The following is a 25,019-nucleotide window of genomic DNA, read 5'->3' as shown; positions in this document are numbered from 1 at the left end:
TTAAGCTCAGTCAATTCCCCATCCGCTCAGAATCCGACAATAAATTGTTCTCGTCCTTGTGAAATTTATTATAATGGCCTTCAATACTAAACTTCCGTTGACCAGCGAGAATACTGCCACATATTAAACATTTCGAATTTTCACGTTTTTGCACAAAGTATGATTCTCCCATTACTTTTTAAAAGATAGAAAATCTTCCCTTCTCCGTTTCTTGAAATACAACGTTCACTATATAGTGCTCGCTTCGCATCAACGTCCGCAGCTTAGCCTGGCACTGCATTGCCGCAACCAGCCGGCTGTCGCCACAGCCCCGGTCGACGCCTGCACGAGAGCAGCACACGTGCAGCACTGTGCGCTCATGAGCCGCGTGCAATGTTTGCCCGCCCCTGACCTAAATGTTTTTTAGTCAACACCGTGGCATTAACCAGCATTATTAGCTTTCTTGTAACTTCGTTCGTTACGAATATATGAAGAGCACTACGTATTTTTTAAACAGCATCCTACATTTTCTATTCGGTGTCTACACGCTATCCTCCAGACCTGACGACAAACGTATTACAGTGTACCATTCACGTAAACATGACGCCATTAAAACATTAACTTCGGTGATTTCGTCCGTGTAAGCTCTGTGACGTATACGTTGCCCTGCAATGAAATTTCCTGCTTCCAGAAGCGCTACAAGAAGACGAGAAAACATCAGTCGGGAAAGTTGGTTCTTGTCGGGACATCTTTCTCTGTAGAATTCGTCTGCCTCATTAGCATTGTGCCTACCCTCACTCACAATAAAAGTAATTATGATGCAGTTTATAATCAAGTGCCACCTTTACTGTACACAACATATCGCTTACTGTACTACATGTAACCGTATTGTACATACGAAAACATTATTGCAATCACTGTTGCATTAACTTACAGTCTCCGTAGATGAGTAGCATTCTATTTCCTTTCGTTGGTGTATAGTGTACCTAGCTTCAGCTCGTGGTCGTGCGGTAGCGTTCTCGCTTTCCACGCCCGGGTTCCCCCTAAAAGGAAAACAACTGGTTCCTGGGCAATGAATTCCACTTGTAGAGTAGCAGGCGGGAAAAGGTGAGAGGCGAGTCATTAGCGCCTTATAACTGGGACGTTCTGCCTAAGGGAGGCAACTCTGCGAAAATCACGTAGACTTTGGATGAATTGAGATGGCAACCTCGCCGGCTAGGAGACCTACCTAGCGTCTGGAAATCTCTGATGGGTAAAACGAACGCACTCATAAATTTAAAACAAGACTCATATTAGTTGATCCCCAAGAAGATGAAATTACGAAAGGGAATGGTAAATAAAATGGATAGCGGATACTTTCCATGAAGGAACATTAAAAATACTATGAGCTCTAATGTATAAACTACCATAACAGACGAAAATAATTATAGAAAGGTAGCTCAACAAGCCTTCAAATAGTTCAAAAAAACTTCAGGGGACAATGGATATCGGCGAGCAGGTATTGATTTAGAGCGAACTCGCACAAAACAGCATAGCAATGACTCATGTAGCAAATTTAATAGTGAAAATCATAAGGAACTGAATGAGTAGTTTCAAATAGGTAATTGAAAAGATTATAACAATACATTTTAAAATAATTTATAACGGAAAGGCGTTACTTTACATTCAAGTAATGTTTTGTCGAAATCTGAATTGATTGGTTAATTGTTATTTGATTATGATTGTATCGAGGGATATGTAAGCAAATTATTATAAAAATATAGTTCGATTATGAACTGCGCGTTTATGTTCAAATGTGTGTGAAATCTTATGGGACTTAACTGCTGGGTATCAGTCCCTAAGCTTACACACTACTTAACCTAAATTATCCTAAGGACAAACACACACACCCATGACCGAGGGAGGACTCGAACCGCCGCCGGGATCAGGCGAACTACGCGTTTATTTTGTTGTTCTATACTTAAGCACATAAAACAAAGTAACTTGAAAAATCTGAGCTCTTCTTTAGGAAATTATAATTTATTATTACTCCAAGTATATAATTCTGTCAAAGAAATGAGGAAGCTATTAGGCCTGAAGACGGCCAAGCTTTTTCTCCTGTCGTTCTGATTTGTGAATACCTTTCCTAGGAAGGAAACTGCGCAGTAGACATACATAGTGAGCAGCGTCGAGACAATGTTGAATGGAGTGCCTTGTCGTTTTTGGCTTTTGTGAACGCCTTTTATGTAGCTCGAACTATACCGCAGACAGACTTAACCGGAAAATAAATCTTCAGCAGTGTTAGAATAAGGTCATGTTTTGGTGTGGGCTACAAGACATTAAATATTTATGCTAACATTTTCACAAGTTATGGGATGAGTCTCATGCAAATTGTAACCAAGGATGCAAAACTGTCTAGGCTAAAATACGGTGTTGCAAGAATAACGTCATCTTACTTCAAAAATGTTTCTCAAAGGTAGTCATTACGGAGTCTGGTCTACATAATTAATAAGAGACGTGATGAATTTGCGGAATTATTTTTGCGCCGAATTCTCGGCTTTAACTGCTTATGGCAAGGCGAGTTACAAGAGAATTTATTTCATTGTTCATGTACAGGAAAGCCAGACTGTGTTATCATATAATGTGCTGGTTCAATATATCGGCAGTATTTAAACCATTTTACAAATTTATTTAAAGCATTTCCTACTACTTTACTTAAATCCTACCATAAAATTGTGAAGAAAATTAGCAATAATAAACGCTTTGTTTGTGTGATTTAGTAAAGTAAGAAAGTGCAGCCGCTCAACTTTTATGGGTCGAATTATTACCGCACTTGCTTAAATTAAATTTAGCTACATTTATTTAATAAAAGTTTCAATATTGAAACAACTACAGTCTAATGACAATTACTAACTTCGTTTCGTCTTTTCAAAATTCGTAAAGTAATGTTTGAAAAGAAATTTTTTAAGATCTTGTTAGTTTCATTCTGGTACAAAAAGCTATAATTCCATTTCTGGAATTATAAAGTCAGTATCTGTTCTAAGTTGAATAAACACTAGCTTCAAAATTCGCTCCTTCATTACGTGACGTCCTGTGTTAACATGTAGAGTAATTTATTTTCATGAGGAAAACTAGCGAGGTGAGTCAGTATTGGTTGCAAATCCAGTACCGAAAGCAGTCACTGTGCTTTAGAGGGAAACATGAACTATCACAACGATTACTCCAGGAAACGGTGAACTGAAGTATGCACTTTGTTTCTGGATACAATTCCAGAAGAAGTACGATTACCTAATTAATATTCAGACAAGTAAAAACACGGTTAACATAAGTAAGAGAATTCAGTTTATTCCACAACCATGTTTAATTGATAATATTATTGTTTTTCAACCAGGTACGGCTATATGCGTTACGATTGACAGCCAAGGTTCTGGCAAGGTCATGCAGCTTCACAGGCGCTACCTCACAGTACTAAAGAACGACAGTAAGGGAACACTGTAACTACGAATAGAATAGAGAGTGTATGGTCGTTATAATTTGGAGGGAAACTTACACCCACAGCAATATATGCTACTGAAGTAGGTAAAATAGATGGAAAACGACAAATTTTAAAAGATGCTGCAGAAAACAAGTAACTCTATGACTCAGCACAATCACGTAATTGTTGAAAAAGATTGTGTTGCGCGAGTAGGTGAACAAGCAGGCAGTCAACAACAAGCAGCCAAGAGAAGCTAACATTAAACGAAAACGGGTTAGAACTTTGAGGCTTTGAAACAGTTTAAAAATCACAAACACTTTCTTCAACAAGAAGGACAAACACCATCCTAAGGAACAGGTCATCACAAAACGATGGTGTGTACAAAGAAACAAGGCCAAAGCTGTGATAAGAAAACTGCAGAGAGAAACCTATAAGATGTATATTGCTGGTACTGAAAATGATGTATATGAAAGGCAGGAACGAGCAGCCAAAATTCTTAAACACCCTACCAAAGACGAGATTGCAACGGCTCAGATCAATGTGACTGATAGCGCCGAGTGTGAAAAACACTACAACATCTTGTGGTATGATCACAGTGAGAAATAAAAAGACGAAGGCAGTCTAGACTAAAGACAACAGCGTAAACATCATAAAATTGGAAGGACCTGAAGATGCACTAACCCGACAAAAAACCAGAAACTTCGCTGGTACAGACGGAAGCAATTTATAAGTAGAAAATTATAGCGGCCATCGCTTAAAACGTAGACTCCTGCATAACACCTCACAGAGATATGTCAAAATGGTCTCCATAGAGGATACTCATACTTAGATGCTACCTTTACCACACAAGCGCTGCAGTTAATCTGGAAGCGCACATTGTATTAATCTATTATACCAAGGTAATAGACAGGGTGAAACAAAGCAGATAGTAGTAAATACCTGATTGTAAGGATTTTCTAGACCACGTGGTGCAAGTTGTTGAAATCCTTCATAATTAAAGCTAAATTCTTTTAGATGATTCAGACAAAGAGACCGTAAAGCCTAAAATAAATGTGATGTCAGATAAGGGTGCAACTTGTGCCCACTCTTATCTATCCTGTACTAAGATGACATATAAGCAACGGAAATCAGTATCTCCAACAGGTATTGAAATATAACAATATCAAAGAACTACTACCTTACTCTTTGGTGACGACCACGTTCTTATTGCCTTTTCGGAATGTAATTTATATAAAGCGATGGCATAACACAGCCATAAATTGCAACTTGGAATCTCAGAACTAAAACCAAAATTATGGCATATAAATAAAAAGAAATCATAAGATCAAAAACATGCTTGGATGACACCTGCCTCGAACAGGTGACAAAACTGAATTACCTATGATGCTTTATCACAAACGGTTGCGACCGAGAAATCGAGAGGGACTTTTTTCTGTTATACAGTACGTTTAGAATACTACAGAAAATCTTCCTCCTGGATATCAAGATGAAATACTACAAGGTAACGGATGTTCTAACTCTCTGTATGACAGCTAAGGCCAACGACAGGAGCTCGATTCTAATCACAGGAATCAAGTGAAAGGAGTATACTGGGGCACACTTGTACGTGGCACCAGGACAAGATAAGAATATTATTAAATTAAAATGAATGTAGTATACTATAAACGATGAATGTCTCTGATATGCTCGATAATACGGATCGCTGACTATGCACGACCGCAGACCCAAAGATATGTACTGCTAGTGTTGAAGTAAGAGAGCGCTTGGCGCACAGTTGTAGGTAGCTGTCTGTCATGGAAAGACGATGGAGTAGGCAGTTTTTGTGGTGTGCTGTGTGAAGCCACCATGAGTTAGATTAATAGAGGTATGCCAATATTGTTGATTATGGAAGCAGAAGTCTTCAAGCAACCAAGATAAACGTGTTTCTTCATGCAACCAAGGTAAACATGTTAAATAATTGTGATTTCCGTTTTTGCCAGCGCGTTAGTATGGATGAGTTGGCTGATAATTTGTAATTGTTGAGTAATCTCAGAATGTACGTAAACGGTTTTGATAAAAAGGGTAGTTAGATATTTCATTTTTATAATGCTTTTAAGATTTGTTTACAGAGCTATGTGTAATTTGATGATTTGCATTTATGTTGGATTAATGAAGTTAGATAATACTTGCTGTTTAAATCCATTGTTGGTGAATCAATTGTGAGTAATGTAACTTAAATTGTCAGATGTTTTTGAAAATCCAAACTTAACCTGCAATATAATTTTGCTAAAAAAACTGAGTGTCAGTAATTCACCATAATCAGTACCACCTCCCAGTCTAGGTCATATATTTTTCAAAGAAGCTAAATTTTCTTAAATGTTCTCGTTTATCAGCCAAATGAATTTTATGTGCGTTTCAAGTGATGTGGCCAGCGTAGCACACTGCTGATCCTGTAGCTATTATTTATACTTTTTTATGAGATACCAGAATATATCGCGTTCCACCGTTGCTGCTCTAGGGGTAAGGTAACTTAATTTATTTGTTATGCGCACAAGGACCAAAGTTACCAGGGCCAGATGATTCAGTGCCCAAGGGGCTGAATGTATTTTGTAGTGACTGTATTTCGCTATTGGTATTGGGAGTTGCATTGCCCCATCGATTCGTGTAAATGTTTGCTAACAATAACACAGAGTAAGCACGCCACTTGCAGTTACAACACGCAAAACTACAATTCAGGTTCTGTATCCATTCCACATTCAACGTAATCGTAAAGTTTATTATATTATTATGAGAGAACTTTACCCAAATAACAGACTGAATTCCATGCGCAACGAAGACATGACAATAGAGTTGGAGAGCTTTTCATTATTAACAAAAATCAAAAAATACTGGGCGAAAATTTGCCCACATATGTTCTTCGGATGGCCAATTAACGCCTACCAAACTAACTTACATAATACCAAAAAAGACGAAGAAAAAGGTGATCTAATGGATCGGAAGAGGACTGCATGCCTGACTCATGAAGTAAATGTAGATGATGATCATCATTATGAGATTTTAAACAGTGTAAATGACACCAATTTATCTGTACAAGGATCTTTTGCCATATATCCAACAAATATTTTGAAAAATTCCAGTGTTTGTCTTACGTATTTCACATTAGCACACTCGTGAAATAAAGTGAAAAGGTTCACAATCGAGGTACACAACTTTCCATGTTCTAATTGCGACGAGCACAGGAATAGAAGAGCCAAAGATTACATTGGTAACAAACTCAGTACGGAATTTGATTTCTACCTTTATTTCAATCCCATAAGTGTGAAACGATGTCCATGCACAGCGTAATTTCATCTGCACGCTTTTTCTTTAGTACGTCAATGCACTGCTAATTTATAACGGTATTGAATTCTGCATGCAGTTAAGCGTAAACTTGGCGATAAGGGTAGGTTATGTGCGTTCTGCACCTTTATGTTCCTACCCAGTTGAAGTTGCAGGAGTAAGTGGTGAGAGGTGAACCTGCTTCATCTTTCATGCACCGCACAAACCACTGTACAATACTGGAAGACGGGATGTTTATTTGTTCATTCATTTTACCGGGCAAGTCCAGAATGTGCACCTCCTCTGTTATATCCAGCCAGGAATTCATAAGATATTTTATTTACAGTTGACATTGCACAGATGGAGCAATGTGCAGAGAAAATTAGATGCATGCAATAATAATACTGACAGATGGTAATAATAACTGAAAAAAAATAGAGCCGGCCGGTGTGGCCGTGCGGTTTTAGGCGCGTCAGTCTGGAACCGCGTGACCGCTACGGTCGCAGGTTCGAATCCTGCCTCGGGCTTGGATATGTGTGATGTCTTTAGGTTGGTTAGGTTTAAGTAGTTCTAAGTTCTAGGGGACTGATGACCACAGATGTTGAGTCCCATAGTGCTCAGAGCCATTTGAACCATTTTTTTTTTTTTTGAAAAAATAGAAATGCCTTGCAGCAATATCGAGAGAATCAAATATGTAGAAGTTAATTAGTGAACTGGAGAGCAGAGTAACCTTAATGAAAATTAGCTGATGCAATTAAAAGACGTCCATTTTTTGAGTACATCTTTTATTAGAGTATAACCTACCAATTGCATATCGTATTTTATCACTTTCATACTCCATCTTTATCATTTTCTACTTGACTAATGCCTGTAGGAAATTATGTGCATAAAATCTCTTTCATAAAATCCATTCTCTTAGATTGGCTGTTCGCTAAGGGGGATTTCCTGCTCTCTCCAAGCTTAGAAACGGAGGGTTGAACCGTTGGAATGCACAGGACAACAGCAGGTGGAGGAACCGAAGAACGAGGAGAGGATGGTGGTAGAGGACACCAGCCCTCCGAGTAGTCGTGTACGTAATTTGGGAACATCTACATCTACATCATACTCCGCAAGCCACCTAATGGTGTGTGGCGGAGGGTACTTTTGGTACCACTATCTGATACCTCCAACCCTGTTCCACTCGCGATTAGTGCGTGGGAAGAATGATTACCGGTGGAACTATTTTTCCCGCCGAATATGTAGGAGTGCGTCTCCACTGGTTGCTGGAAGTTCGCGGAAGAAATTTCGATATCTTTCTAGACATTCTATCCGTTGAAATGGGCGAAGAGGGAATATACAGGGCACGCTTTGGACGCCAGCCGATTGGGCCATCGTACTGTGGCTGGAGTCTAGAGCTGTGACTGGCCGGAAGCTGTGCGATAAGAGTGTGTCCTCTCGCGGGTGTAGAGGAGCGAACGGTGGCAGTGGAAGACGGGGCATATGTTTTGGAGATGCTGTTGGCCGTGGGGACACACTGTGCAGTTGTACCATGAAGAATTGATGGTGAGACGCAATGCGATTGCTTGCTGGCGTACCGCTAGTTAGTTCGTGGCCAGAACTGGTTAGTAGTCCCAGTTCCTCATAATAAATTATTTCCGAATTTCTGAAGTCTTTGCCACGGTGTGTCGTAAGCCAAATTCCTTACATCACCTGTTTTAAACTGGACAGTGAGTACAATCTCTTGTTTCAATGACTGTAATTCACATCACTTTTTTCTCTCGCTCTGCTCTTGTCCCGTGCAAACCGTTACGAAATTTTAAGTATATCAGCTTTGCGAATTTCTGCGAATGAGTCATAACAGTTTTCAAATGTGTTCTTTGCCCTCAGCAATGCTTATCTCTGTTACAGTACAAGCTTGTAAGATCCTTTCCCTTGTTCCCATAGAGGCACCTCCCGTGCTGATCACTTTGTCTAGTCGGTATTTCGTAAGGGACAGTAGCATATAAGATCGTTATTTGTTGCGCAGTTAAACTTCTCTGATGAAATGAAATGATCGTATGGCATTGTTGGCCGGGAGGCCCCATGCAGGGAAGTTCGGCCGCCGTATTGCAAGTTCTTTTCATGTGACGCCACTTCGGCGACTTGCGTGCGTCAGTGATGATGAAGAACACACAACACCCAGTCATCACGAGGCAGAGAAAATCCCTGACCACGCCGGGAATCGAACCCTGGACCCCGTGCGCGGGAAGCGAGAACGCTACCGCAAGACCACGAGCTGCGGACAACTTCTCTGATATACACGTTACTATAATAAATCCAAAGTTTTAGACCCCCTTTTCTCCTTCAAACCTCGCAGATCATTTACAGAAGTATGAGGCAATAGATTAAGAAAATTATATGATGTACTGCTAAACATTGGGTACAACACCATAAGGCAATCCTGTGCAGCTTGTTTCCGTTGCGTCAGGGTACAGAAATTGTTTTACTTGTCTGCATGGCAGAAATTCCTCCAACTTTAATGAACCACAGTGAGCCTAATGCATTTATGGGGTACGATATCATCATCAGTGTATGCGATAAAAAATGAATAGGGATTAATTGTTAAATAAATTCAAGTACCATTTTTGGCTATTTTTAACCACAAATACGGATTAAAATCACTCGTTTACCATCAGACCACTCCTTACTACTACACGTTAAAACACAGCCGGCACTCTTATAAAAACGAAAGAAAATGTAGTGATGTTGGAAGATAAAAGAAAGAGATAGAAATAAGCAAAGTTAAGAGAGTGCTAACAGAGGAACGGCCTCGGTCATGGGTGGGGGCAGGCAGCTAGGATATATCGTTGGGAAAGCTACGCTAGTGATTACAAGTGAGGCTTTAACTGCGTTTGAATGCATCGTGATTTTTGATTAGACGTAGAATACTGGATTTTTGTTCCAGAAGCGTAGAGTGAAACGGAGAATGAGGAAGTTGCACTTTTTTCGTAAGCTGCTGAAATTATCTGATTTCGTATTACTGTTATGGAACTACGATGATTAGCTGCTGAGCATGACGACGTACTTAGGTGACCCAGTGCTTCATAAACAAATGAAGAATGCTGTACGTGTTAGAATCACGTTTCTTATGCGAGCACATCGATCCTAACTGAATGCAAGTAATAACATCGTCACACATTGAATGTTGTACAAATGTTTTACGTAGCCTCACCGAGCATAATATCAGTCATCCATTAAAAGCCACACTGTTCTGTTTGTAGCGTTGTAGATGGTCTGGAAATGGTACTTGGCGGTCATGTGACTTTGGTCTCTGACGAAAGTCATGGCAGTGAACTGAGGTGTAGGTACCAGTCGGTTGTGTGGAATCAGCGCAATAAAATGAGTCAGGAGACGTAATACAATGACAGAATGTAACTGTCGTGTTTGGAGACGATCACGACTTTGCCGTGAATAAAGCCGTACGATTTGTCGATGTATCGACGCGGATTGTCCAGCGTTCTGTAAGGAATGGTCCGCCACTCGCAGCCATTTATCACAGCCTAATGACAGTGGACGCAGAAGACCATAACCGAAAGGGACAGGAGAAGAGAGTCTCCGACAATCGGTTTCAAATTCGGCAGGAATTGCTGCCGTCAGTGAATGCAGGTCCATCTCAAACAATATCCGAGAGGCCATTGCGAAAGAAATTGCGTGCAATACACATTTGGGGTCTATACTTCGCGAAAAACCAGTGATGAAAAAGGCACGTAAAGCTTTACGTCATCAATGAACCAAACAACCACAAACTATGAGGGCTATTTTTTTCAGCCTTCAATCAAAAATGGTTCAAATGGCTCTGAGCGTTATGGGTCTTAACTTCTGAGGTCATCAGTCCCCCAGAACTTAGAACTACTTAAACGTAACTAACCTAAGCACATCACACACATCCATACCCGAGGCACGACTCGGACCTGCAAGGGTAGCGGTCGCGTGGTTCCAGACTGTAGTGCCTAGAACCGCTCGGCCACTAAGGCCGGCGCCTTCAATCGATCGCAAAATCAAAACACAGTGAAAATCCGGCGAAGCTTCACGCAGATGTGTCGTGGAGTGTCTAGTTTATAGCGTCACGCTGCATTTTTCAGTTCTGAGCATCCCCGCGTAAAGATGACCAGAAAGTAGTGCATCCCGCCAAGTATGGGTGCCCGCCGAGAGATTTCATCTGATTTCATGCAACTCCACATAACGTAACTGGCAAGCGTCTCTTTCTTCATGACAATTGTCGGTCGCATACTACAGGAACAACGATGACGCTCCTGTAACATTTTCGATTGGAAGCCTTTGATCACCAACAACACAGGCCGTAATTGGCTTCCCCTAAGTTTCATTTCAGCTCACATGAATCGCTGGCCATGAAGATAACATTTTGGCACAGACAACAGGCTGCAGACCAGCGGAGAGAAGTGGCGGAAAGCACAGGTTGCAGCCATCTATGACGAGGGTATCGCAAAGTTGGTACAACGCCACGACAAATGTCTAAGTCGGACCCTATATAGAGAAGTAGCTGGACGGTGCAGCTAAATCTTGCAAACAATTTTTTATTTTCGCTATGGTTTCCATTTCGTAAGTGATTTTAGGTTAAAAAATAGCCCTCGTAGAATCTAAAGAGTAACAGAGTGGTGGAGCGTGGTGCGACGAGTCGCGATTTTGCCTGTTTTTCAAATAATACCATGTTACATAGAGAGCACACTGAGGCGCTTAACTCGCTGTATGTCAAGGATGTATGTCAGTTCGAAAGTGGTTTATGATGTTTTGGGCGCCGACTTTCGCACCATTATTTGGGTCCATTTAATCAGGCTACTGTGAACAAAAACGAGAATCTTTAGTACAACATCCTAGGTGACGAAGTGTTGTCCTTTCATCCACATCTTCATGACTAAGATGTGGAAACTACCATCTTCCAAGATAATAGGGTTTTCACAGGGCTTTACGCGTAGTTTAGTGGTTAGACGCAGAGTCAGGCATCCTATTGCACCTCGGCTGACCCGGTATCTCATCCCAGAGAGAGACGAGGACAATAAGGCAAATCACACGATAATTGGGATCAAGAGCTGAAGAAAGTCAGAGGCCTCAACTGGCAGAAGACAGCAACAGAGAGCGACATGAAAACAGCTACTGAAATTGAATTTCTTAGTTTCACTTTAAAGAGACTGAACCTTTTAAAGGCTGAATTAGCTCAATAATGAACACACTACTGTCCATTAAAATTGCTACACCACGAAGATGACGTGCTACAGACGCGAAATTTAACCGACAGGAAGAAGATGCTGTGATATGCAAATGATTAACTTTTCAGAGCATTCACACAAGGTTGGCGCCGGTGGCGACACCTACAACGTGCTGACATGAGGAAAATTTCCAACCGATTTCTCATACACAAACAGCAGTTGACAGGCGTTGCCTGGTGAAACGTTGTTGTGATGCCTTGTGTAAGGAGGAGAAATGCTTACCATCACGTTTCCGACTTTGATAAAGGTCGGATTGTAGCCTATCGCGATTGCGGTTTAACGTTTCGCGACATTGCTGCTCGCGTTGGTCGAGATCCAATGACTGTTAGCAGAATATGGAATCTTTGGGTTCAGGGAGGTAATACGGGACGCCGTGCTGGATCCCATCGGCCTCGTATCAGTAGCAGTCGAGATGCAGGCATCTTATCCGCATGGCTGCAATGGATCGTGCAGCCACTTCTCGATCCCTGAATGAACAGATGGGGACGTTTGCAAGACAACAACCATCTGCGCGAACAGTGCGACGACGTTTGCAGCAGCATGGACTATCAGCTCGGAGACCATGGCTGTGGTTACCCTTGACGCTGCATCACAGATAGGAGCACCTGCTATGGTGTACTCAACGACGAACCTGGGTGCACGAACGGCAAAACGTAATTTTTTGGACGAATCCACGTTCTGTTTACAGCATAATGATGGTCGCATCCGTGTTTGGCGACATCGCGGTGAACGCACATTGGAAGCGTGTATTCGTCACCGCCATAATGGCGTAATACCCGGCGTGATGGTATGGGGTGCCATTGGTTACAGGTCTCGGTCACCTCTTGTTCGCATTGACGGCACTTTGAACAGTGGACGTTACATTTCAGATGTGCTACGAACCGTAGCTCTATCCTTCATTCGATCCCTGCGAAAGCCTACATTTCAGCAGGATAATGCACGTGCGCATGTTGCAGGTCCTGTACGGGCCTTTCGGGATGCAGAAAATGTTCGACTGCTGCCCTGGCCAGCACATTCCCCAGATCTCTCACCAATTGAAAACGTCTGGTCAATGGTGACCGAGCAACTGGCTCGTCACAATACGCCAGTCACTACTCTTGATGAACTGTGGTATCATGTTGAAGCTGCATGGGCAGCTGTACCTGTACACGCCATCCAAGGTCTGTTTGACTCAATGCCCAGGCGTATCGATGCCGTTACGTATTACGGCCAGAGGTGGTTGTTCTGGGTACTGATTTCTCAGGACCTATGGACCCAAATTGCGTGAAAATGTAATCACAGGTCAGTTCTAGTATAATATATTTGTCCAATTAATACCCGTTTATCATCTGCATTTCTTCTTGGTGGCTGTTTGGAAGCGCGAGTGAAACATAGCAATCAGCATTCCAGCAGTTTGGTAACGCTACAGGATCTAGTCACTAAAGAGTTGCTTGAACTGAATGCGTAATTGAAGCTATTATCGAAGCAAGAGGTGGAGATTCATAGTATTTGCCTGCTACGTCCTGGGGACGGCTAAGTTTTGTCCGGTATCGTTAAGTATAGGCTCTGAGCACTATGGGACTTAACATCAGTGGTCATCAGACCCTAGAACTAAGAACTACTTAAACCTAACTGACCTAAGGACATCACACACATCCATGCCCGAGGCAGGATTCGAACCTGCGACCGTAGCGGTAACGCGGTTCCAGACTGAAGCGCCTAGAACCGCACGGCCACACCGGCCGGCCGTTAAGTATTCATAGTTAGCTCGCGGCGCCTGCAATTTAGATTTGTGGTGCCATTCTTTGCTCTATGTTATCAGTGTGGTATACGAAAGTCTATTTTTTGTTCCATTAGCAGATGACTCATGGCAAAAAAGCTGTCTATACCCCCTTCTTGCACTTGTAGGCTGAATAGGTGAAACAGTATATTCCGCCGTTGTAGTCATTACGTCAGCTGTTTGTGACACGGTGTGATGGGCCGTGGCGACTCACCGAGAGGCCCGCGAAGGCGACGTGCACGTACGGGGACGGCGGGTCCCGCGGCGAGGCGCCGGCCACCATGTGCAGCAGCGGCGGCGGCGGCCGCCACAGCCCGTCCCCGCGGAACACGCTCACCTCGTAGCGCGCGCGCTCCCGCCCACTGCCCGAGCCGCCGCTCAGCAGCTGTCTGCAGCAGCACAGCACACTCCACACTGCAGGCGTGTAGGCACACACTCACCATCAAATACTGGTTTATTAATACAGCAGTGGGAACACGACGGCGTTTCTCAACATTCGTAACGAAGTCAGTACGTTATAGTGCTCTTTTCGACCCAGCCGCACACGAGCGATTTATTGCTTAATTACAACCGATACATCGAAAGCCACTGTGTCGGGACTTCCCGCTACGGCCAGCGAACTACCATGTTTGACAGCAGTGACCTTTTTGCTGATTCATTTTGCTTCCTGTTTTGTTCAACTTTCCATTGTTGAGTTTCTGTAAATGTTGTTCGATTGAATCGATAACACAAAATCGTACACCCCTTTCTTTGTAAAAACTTTTGATGTCATGGTTTGATTCTATGCAATGTAGTGTACTTATCATTTAAATTCTTTGTCTCATTTGGAGGAAGACAAAACTTACTGTATATATTTGGAATTTAGGTGAATAATTTTTTGTAGAAATGTCAATATGTGCAGGTGTTCTGTTTTATTTAATATGTTGCTGTTATGTAAACTGCCGACCTTCACTTAGGGTTCTTAGTTATTTCGTATGTAAAAGGTGTTGTGGTTCCCCTCGGGAACGGAACTTCGTAGCGGGCCCAAAATGTGGTTGGCATGGACAGAAAGGTGGAAGGGAGAGTCAGTCGGGGACGAGCTACCAGACTGTGAACTGCTCATGCAAATGTTGTGTGTTGTGCTGGTGCCGAGAGAGGCTTTTCGTGCCGCTTCCCAATGCCTCGGATGGGTGTTCTGTTTTACTTAATATGTTTGGTTGCTGTTATGTAAACTGCCGACCTTCACTTAGGGTTCTTAGTTATTTCGTATGTAAAAGGTGTTGTGGTTCCCCTCGGGAACGGAACTTCGTAGCGGGCCCAACATGTGGTTGGCATGGACAGAAAGGTGGAAGGGAGAGTCAGTCGGGGACGAGCTACCAAACTGTCAACTGCTCATGCAAATGTTGTGTATTGTGCTGGTGCCGAGAGAGGCTTTTCGTGCCGCTTTCCAATGCCTCGGATTGGTGGATAAAGAGCTGGAACTATTCTGGAATTGGTGTCTATCAATGCCACCAAGAAATGATAGAGTCCAGCAATTCTACCTGCAAACCCACCCACCGACATGCACTCGCCACCACGTTGCGCAGTCACTGAAAAGGAACCAAGAAATTATAAAAATGTACAGTGAAGCATCAGCTCATGTGGATGGTTTATTTGATTTCAGTAATAAGGTAACCAAAAGACTATTTACGAAAACTTACCTTGATTTATCCTCCGTCACATTTCTACTTAGGATACTTCCCATGCTAAAGTGATTACCGAGTGTCCTTATTGAAAGAACATTAAGGCCCAGTGTTTACTAATTAATGCCACTTGAAGATAGTAAGAAGAAATTAAGTTAAAGTTAATGTAGCAGAACTGAGTAATACAGTAAGTGATGCTTGCTGAAAATAATTTTTCTATTAAAACTGCTTCTTAAAATTTTGTTGCCAACTTCTAAAGTGAATGTTACCAAAACTGTGGCTTATAGAGTTTTGCAAATTAAATGGTCACAGTGCAGTCTGTTGAAAATCACTCAAAGGTGAGCTGTTGTCTTATAACCACATCAAGTTGTGTTCTACTGCAGTAAAAGTTGAGAACTATACTGTTGAAAGTTACATGTTCATGCTTGTTAAGGCCTTGTTTCTTTAGTGTATTGAAAGTGTGTTTAGTTTGCTCTGCTACAGTGGTCAAGATTAACGGCCCCCCTCCTTTGAAAGTAGTTCAAATGCACAAAGTTACTTAATTATAGAAAGTTTTAATTACTCTTGCTATTCAAGTCAAATTCTGTACAATATTGGGTTCCTCTTGTGTATTAAAAGTACATATTAATGGTGTAAAAGGATCCACAGTTTGTCTATTATTCTAATGCTAGATAACGTATAAAAAAAGACCACTATCTATAAAAATAGTAACTTCTTTATTCAAAAGACAGTGAGAAGTAATTTGTTAGTGAACTCCATTTAATTTTCATTCTAAGTAGAAAAGTGTTTGGTAGTGAGAGAATTAATCTATGCACCATAACTAATTTTACTATGAACCGTATCCATATTTCATGTCAGATAGGATTATGTTTGAAAAAGTAATATTGAACCTATGTCCATTTTATGATTCTACAGTGAATATTGATAGTAACATTATTGAGACCATTTAGTTTGACCGAGCCTTGAAGGCAAAAGTGTATGTCATTTTCTGTTACCATTATGCAAATAGCCATGTTCTCCTATAACTGTTAGCACTTTCTTTAACGTCAACATCTGCTAGTGACAGAGTTCATTGCACTCTCATGTGATAAAGTATTGGCTGTGTCTGTCCATTAAAGTTACTCATACCTATTTTCTTGAACAAGAATATTAATCATTCTCATGCCTAATTAGGCTAGCAACCGTTTTCTTTATCCTTTGAACAGTGCGGATAGGTAAAATTATTGTTTGTTACTGTTTAAATATTACACTTCCGATAAGCCACTTCCGTTAGGTACATCACGGTCAACACAACAAAATTCCTTTCAGAGGGTAACACTGTTCTGTTGCTTTATACCTTAATTGCTTTAACAAGATAGTTCCATTTTACGATCTGCTTCCTACTTTAAGGTTATCGTATAGCAGTAGCAGGTGGTAGCGTTATAACTTGCAAAATAAAAAATATATACACAAATAATAATGTAAATGTTCGTTTGTTCAAAATCGTATAACTCCGAAACTTGTTGACTGATTCCTTTGAGATTTTGACACAACATTGCATTCAAATACAGGCGTGGTTTTAGATAGCTATTTAGAAGGGAAAACATCGTTACCAAAAATCTCAAAGTACCTTTCTCATTTACTTCAAAGTTTTTCACGTTACTGTAATAAACGTTTAGGCACATATACAACATGTGCTTCTTGATATATAATAGTGAAACGCTGTTAGCAAACAGGAAAGTTGTATTGATGACTTACTGATTTATGATTAGACTTCTACTATAGAATCTGAGTTTGCAGTAATACTAAACAAACCTCAAAGTCAGAGAGAGGGTCAAGGGGTGGGGGTAGAGGAGATGGACAGAGGGGTCGGAGAAATGGACATAGAAAACGGAAAGGAGGACATGGACAAAGAGGGGCAGTTGGAGATGGAAACAGAGGAGAGAGGAGCAGATGGGCAGAGAAAGGGGCGGAGTTGGAGATGAAGAATGGGGAGGGGGGGGGGGGGAAGGAGAAGATGGACAGAGAGTGGGAGAGGAGGTGATGCACAGATCGAAGGGGCAGGAGGAAGAGATGGACGAAGAAAACGGGAGGGAAAGAGATTTGGACCTATATCCAATTGCCATACATATTAGAAACGTGTGGTTTCTCTTTTCTTTCTTTTCATTGAAGCAGACTGAGCCACACCAAAGCGTGACTGGGTACAGCTAATAAAAATAAAAGAACTTGAGTTAAAATTTATTGAACTTGTTTTGTAAGGCTTTTCTTTGGAAAACAGAAAACTTTACGCTTTTCATTGAGACCACGTGTGTTGTGTGTACTTTAGAGAGTATATTACGCAAATACACTGATAAGCCAAAACATTATGACCACTGCCCAACGTGAGGTTAGATGCTCCATGATGACGTTGCGGACACGTGACGCGGTAATAAAAGTATGTAAACGGCGCAGACAAGGACGCGGAACCACCCTGGCGAATATATTGGATGCAAATGGGGAAATCTGTTGAGATAAGCGACTTTGACAAAGGGCAGATTATTATTACGCAGAGCCTGTGAACACCTCGAAAACAGCGAAGCTCGTCGAACCTTCACTTGCTATTGTCGTGAGCATCTACGGAAAGAGATAGAAGGCCAGTGAAACTATGAACAACCGCTAAATGGTTGGATGTCCACGAGTCTTCACAGAATGTGGGATTCGGGGGCATGTCTGCTCTGTAAAGTAGGATAGATGTTGTTCTGTGGCATCTCTGCCGAAAGAGCACATGCTGGTATGCGCACGTGTTTCGGAGCACACTGTTCATCATTCATTGTCGAACATGGATGTGAGCAGCAGACCACACCTACGTGTTAACAAGTTGACCCAGCGACATCGTCAATTACTATTGCAGTGCCACGAGACCATCGAGATTCGACCGTCGATCAATGGAACCTTTCGGCTCTTCGAGTGAATGACATTTTTGTTACACTAGGTCAACTGTCGTCTCCACAAACGCTGTCACGAAGTGAACGGCGGCTCGAAACGTCCAGCGCGACACGGACACATGCTGATGGGAGCAGTATTGTGCTATGGGAGGCATTCTCTTGCTCTTGCATGGGACCTGTGGTAGTAACCGAAGATATGCTGACAGCTGCGAACCACCTGCATCCCTTCATGCATGATGTCTTCCCTGACGGCTATGTTTCTTTCACCAGTATAATTGTCCGTGTTTTGGAGTCAGTAGCGTCCTACAATAGTTTGAGGAGCATTATAGTGAACTCACGTTGATTGTCTCGGCGATCGTATTCTCCTGATGTAAATCCTACGGAACCCATCTGGGTCGCTAACGGGCACCATCACCACGTACGCAAATCAGTGGCCCGTTATTTACATGAATTACACGACCTGCGCGTAGACATCTAATTCCACAAACCTACTAACAAACTGTCGAATCCCTGATACACAGAATCAGTGACGTATTTCGTTCCAAAGCCGGAAAAACAAGTTATTAAGCAAGTGGTTACAATGTTTGACTCATTATTAGCTATACATCTCAGTCGTCAATTCTTTTTTCATTTATTAGCCTCATAGTTTACCTGCTAGTATTTACATAATGTTTTTGCAATCTCGGTGTGTCTATAGGAATGTTATCAGTAGCAACATTGTTGGTTTCCGTAACTATTGTCGTAAATTTTCTGACGGGAGGTTAGAGCTTAAGGAAAGTTGTAGATTAGGTATGCCCTAAAAGCTTCAATTAGAATACTCATTAAATATTGCCGCGTTCTGTTTAAAAGTTAAAAATTTAATAAAGCGTCCAGTTGTTTTATGAATAACTAAAATAGATATGAATTTTAAAATTTTCCCGGCGAATTGACTGTTCAAACAAATTTCGGGCTTGCAGCCGGTCGTCGTTCAATATTTCGCACGATATTTCAACTGGGCACCTGCCAGTCATCTTCAGGTGAGCCGTCGCAGACTGTTTGTTAGTCTGCGACGGCTCAACTGAAGATGACTGGCAGGTGCCCAGTTGAAATATCGTGCGAAGTATTGAACGACGACCGGCTGCAAGCCCGAAATTTGTTTGAACAACTAAAATAGAGCCCGGAAACCGCCTTGCCGCAGTGGTAACACCGGTTCCCGTCAGATCACTGAAGTTAAGCGCTGTCGGGCTGGGCTACCACTTGGATGGGTGACTATCCGGTCTGCAGAGCGCTGTTAGCAAGCGGGGTGCACTCAGCCCCTGTGAGGCAAACTGAGGAGCTACTTGATTGAGAAGTAGCGCTCCGGTCTCGAAAACTGACATACGGTTGGGAGATCGGTGTGCTGACCACATCCCCCTCCATATCCCATCCAGTGACGAATATCATTTTAGCGTAGTTTGTGCTAACTGAATAATTATAAATTCTTATGTTAAGATATTAGCCAACGTGGGCAAAGCGAAACGAAATAAAACTACGCAATCACGCTTAATAACTAGACAAACGAGATGCAACCAGACAGCCTTATCACCACAATGGCCTGGCCGTTACACCCAGTTCATTCAGGTTGCTTGGGAATGCAATCGATCAGCGATCAATCGCCACGATCTGCAATTTACCAAAACAAGTGCATACTGTCATGCTCCTACACGTGCAACCTGCTGACAAATCGCACGGACTTGTGTGGGTGTGCTTGTAGCAGGAGGAGGAAGGGGTGGGAGGAGCGCTAAGGTGAAAATATAACAAACAATTCTTTGAAGTACGTCGCATCGGTCCTCCTGGGACGTACACTTACTACATATCAGAAGAATCACTAAGTGTTCGCTAACAGCTGCAGCTTATCCTCAGCAGCGCCTCGACATGAACCATCAAAGCTGATAAATTACTTAGATCCTCTCGAACTACTGCTCAGGGATTACATACATGCTGCTCCAGATCGTTCATTACGTTATCCAGAATAGCGTACACCGCATTATTCATGTCGTGCAGTTTCCATGACACCCTACAAGCAAACTTCCAGCGGTTTAAGGTCACGTGGTGTCTCGGAAGAATACACTGCGGGTCATGATAATACCAGCATCAGGAAAGATAACAAACAACGAAACTTTTCTTCTTGTGCATATACTGTATACTAGGAAGAACACATCATTAGGATACAACAAGCCCTGTTCAAGGTCGATATCAAGCTGTTCCAGATCGTTCATGTCATTAACCGGAGCAGCGTACACTGCAATTTACATGTGATGCACTTTCATTAGACACCAGATGCAATTCTCCAGTCGCATTTTAAGTAAATACGCTACAGGCCATTAATATTATAGCACCAGGAAGGAAAGCAAACAACGAGATATTACTAACGGTGCACTGATGTGACAGAAGTCATGGGATGGTGCACTGATGTGACAGAAGTCATGGGATACCTCCTAATATCGTGTAGTATATCTTTTTGCCCGGTGTAGTGCAGCAACTCGAAGTAGCATGGACTCAAGTCGTTGGAAGACCCCTGGACAAATATTAAAGCATGCCGCCTCTACAGTCGTCCACAATTTCTAAATTGTTGCCGGTGCAGGATTTTGTGCATGAAATGACCTCCAGATTGTGTCCTATAAATGTTCGATGGGATTTATTCGGACGATATGGGTGGCAAAATGATTCACTCTAGTTGTGCAGAATGTTCTTCAAACCAATCACGAACAGTTGTGGGCTGGTGACATGGAGCATTGTCATCCATAAAAATTCCATTGTTATTTGGGAACACGAAGTCCATGAATGGCTGCATATAGTCTCCAAGTAGCCAAACATAACCATTTCCTGGCAATGATGGTACAGTTGGATCAAAGGACCCAGCCCATTCCATGTAAACACAGTACACACACTATGGAGTCATCACCAGAGTGTACAGTGCCCTGATGACAACCTGAGTCCGCTTTCTTAGGGTCTGCAGCATACTGAAACCCTACCATCAGCTCTTAACTGAAATCGAGGCTCATTCGACCAATCCACGGTTTTACCGTCGTCTAGAGCCCAACCGGCATGGTCACAAGCCCAGGAGAAGCGTTGCACGCGATGTCGTGCTGTCTGCAAAGGGACTCGAGTCGTTCGTCTGCTGCCACAGCCCATTGACACCACATTTCGCCACACTGTCGTAACGGATACGTTCGTCGTACGTTCCACATTCACTTCTGCGGCTATTTCACGCAGTGTTGCTTGTCTTTTAGCACTGACAACACTACGCAAACGAAACTGCTCTCATTCGTTTAGTAAAGACCGTCTGCCACTGCGTTTTCTGAGGTGAAAGGTAATACCTGAAATCTGGTGTTCTCGGCACACACTTGGCGCTGTGGATCTCGGTGTATTGAATTCCCTTGTGATTTCCGAAATGTAATGTCTTGTGCCCCTAGCACCAATTACCACTCCGTGTTCAAAGTCTGTTAATTCCCGTCGATGAATCACGTGAGTACAAATTACAGCTCTGCCAAAGCACTACCCTTTTATACCTCACGTATGCGATACTACCGCCATCCGTATATGTGGATATCATTGTCCCATGACGTTTGTCACCTCAGTGTACAGTACAGTAGAAAACAATACACGATTATATTTGTAAGTGATTTCAGGGCATTCAGGACGCATAACGCAGTACACAGAGTACCCGCCACTGGTTCTTATCAGGCTGGGCATCAAATCCAACTGCGCTTGAGTGACGGAAACGAGTATGTCCTTCCCTGCTGCTTCAAGCTCATTCCACAGTTTGCCAGTAGTAACAGCTGACGGGTGGTGGCATTCTATTTTCTGGGCAATCCTAGCTCAGGACAGCAAGGGCAACATGCGATTGTGTGTAATGTTGTTGGATAACAACGTCAGGGTTCAAATGGCTCTGAGCACTATGGGACTTAACATCTGAGGTCATCAGTCCCCTAGAACTTAGAACTACTTAAACCTAACTAACCTAAGGACATCACACACATCCATGTCCGAGGCAGGATTCGAACCTGCGACCGCAGCGGTCGCGCGGTTCCAGACTGTAGCGCCTAGAACCGCTCGGCCACCCGGCCGGCAACAACGTCAGGGAGACGCTGAAGATAAGGCAGTCACCAGCTTTAGCCCACCACAAATGTTAACAGCTGGTGTCCAAATTACCGCCTATATGAACCTAGTGCTGAGACCGCATGAAGGTAAGATATTTAGTGTGGCAACATTGGTTCTCTTCTGAGCGTCCACACATAGATACGCCAACTTGATGTCGTACGCAGAACCGTTACTCGACTGAACGATGTCGTGATACCACTCCTGTCTCTAGTGTTATCGCCGGGAGAACCATAGTCGGCGTGTCTCTCTATGCTGACAAGTCAAGGGAAGCTGCAATAATTGTCACCGTGCGAAAAGTCCGTACGGCTAAATATGTCGTTGCACTTTCCTTGTGGGCATGTCTTGTGGCAAAAAAGCCTTTCGCAAACAAGTGCACAGCCGACTGAGTTATCCAAGCACGACTCACGACGCGTTCTCACAGCTGTACTCCGCCGGTATCCATCTTCGAATTTCACAGGAATAAAGCACATTTGGAATAAGTGACTTAGCCACGGTCTGAGAGATTTTTACCAGGATGGATTTTTCTGTCTGCAGCATGACATGCGCTTATTCGAAATTTCCTGATACATTAAAGCCTGTGCACCGCACTGGGACTATGTTAAGGTCATAGGTTCCTAGGCTCGAGTCCTGGTCCGGCACACTGTTTCAGTCTGCCGGAAAGTTTCAAATCAACGCACTTCCCGCTGCAGAGTGAAAATTTATTCTGGAATATATCTGTCCTCACGGGTGCTAGTCGCGGAGGTCTAGAAACATTCCACATGCTCTAAGCAAGGCTTCTGAACTCTTCTATTCCATATTTGTATGACATTGATGGGATCGTAACCAAAAAAAAGCAGATATATCGTGGAACGGCAAACAGTGATCCCCACTGGCCATAATACTGACGCTATCAAATTCCGAGACGCAATTGAAGTCTTCTTACAGGAGACTAATATTATCTTTTCACTCGTATTTTGTGCTTATGCGAAAGCAGAGATGACTCACTTTGACTACATTCAGAGAAAAATGAATATCTTCCAACTAGTGCCAATTTATTCCCGCTACTGGCAGCACCAGTGAAAAAGATTTTCCTGTCGTGGACAGACAGTATCTACTTTGTCTTGTTACACTGAAATTTTAATCATCTGCATATACAAGCACGCAGTTTACTGAACGCGAATTTGACTTTTGTTCCATGCCATCTTCATGGTGTTGCAATTTTAATGGCTAACAGTGTACATTTGCTGTTCTGGGACGTACATCTCTAAAAATGGAATAACATCAAAGACAAAGACTCAGAAAAAAATGACTCTTCTAGCTTGATTTTTAATAGCAGGAAGCCGAAATTTCCGTCATAGCTAGTAAAATAAGAAGAAATCAAATAACGTCATTCAGAAATTACCACATTTTTAGTTAATTAAAACCGCTTGATTTAAATGGCAGGAAACTGAAATTACCCTAGTACCTAAATAATTAAGAGAAAATAGTTATTACAACTTCCAATTTCCGTAAAATAGTTAACACTGACCTTCAAATTCGACAAATTACTACAGATCTGTTTGACACTTACAAATGACGTAGATTAAGAAAATTTCTACAGTTTTGAGGTAGTAGTGTAAGAAGCTCCTGTGCAATTTCTATACTACTGCCATTAAAATTGCTACACCACGAAGATGACGTGCTACAGACGCGAAATTTAACCGACTAAAAGAAGATGCCGTGATATGCAAATGAAGAGCTTTTCAGAGCATTCACGCAAGGTTGGCGCCGGTGGCGGCACCTACAACGTGCTGACATGAGGAAAATTTCCAACCGATTTCTCATACACAAACAGCAGTTGACCGGCGTTGCCTCGTGAAACGTTGTTGTGATGCCTCGTGTAAGGAGGAGAAATGCGTACCATCACGTTTCCGACTTTGATAAAGGTCGGATTGTAGCCTATCGCGATTGCGGTTTATCGTATCGCGACATTGCTGCTCGCGTTGGTCGAGATCAAATGACTGTTAGCAGAATATGGAATCGGTGGGTTCAGGAGGGTAATTCGGAACGCCGTGCTGGATCAAAACGGCCTCGTATCAGTAGCAGTCGAGATGACAGGCATCTTATCCGCATGGCTGTAACGGATCGTGCAGCCACTTCTCGATCCCTGAGTCAACAGATGAGAACGTTTGCAAGACAACAACCATTTGCACGAACAGTTCGACGACGTTTCGAGCAGCATGGTCTATCAGCTCGGAGACCATGGCTGCGGTTACCCTTGACACTGTATAACAGACAGGAGCGCCTGCAATGGTGTACTCAACGACGAACCTGGGTGCACGAATGGCAAAACGTCATTTTTCTGATAAATCCAGGTTCTGTTTACAGCATCATGATGGTCGCATCCGTGTTTGGCGACATCGCTGTGAACGCACATTGGAAGCGTGTATTCGTCATCGCCATACTGGCGTATCACCCGGCGTGATGGTATGGGGTGCCATTGGTTACACGTCTCGGTCACCTCCTGTTCGCATTGACGGCACTTTGATCAGTGGACGTTACATTTCAGATGTGTTGCGACCCGTGGCTCTACCCTTCATTCGATCCCTACGAATCCCTACATTTCAGCAGGATAATGCACGA

General features: G+C 42.7%; 1 protein-coding gene across 1 annotated transcript in view; it reads right to left on the bottom strand.

Annotated features, from left to right (window-relative positions):
• LOC124774909 (otoferlin-like) overlaps positions 1–25,019 on the bottom strand; it is a 188,459-nt gene that overhangs the window by 139,600 nt on the left and 23,840 nt on the right. Inside the window, exon 2 of the mRNA XM_047249587.1 lies at positions 14,070–14,121. Within this exon, the coding sequence (XP_047105543.1) occupies positions 14,070–14,121 (52 nt within the window). The remainder of the gene's footprint in view (positions 1–14,069; positions 14,122–25,019) is intronic.

Source organism: Schistocerca piceifrons, chromosome 1, assembly GCF_021461385.2.
Source record: "Schistocerca piceifrons isolate TAMUIC-IGC-003096 chromosome 1, iqSchPice1.1, whole genome shotgun sequence".
Taxonomy (NCBI): domain Eukaryota; kingdom Metazoa; phylum Arthropoda; class Insecta; order Orthoptera; family Acrididae; genus Schistocerca; species Schistocerca piceifrons.
This window is presented reverse-complemented; position numbering and strand designations above follow the sequence as displayed.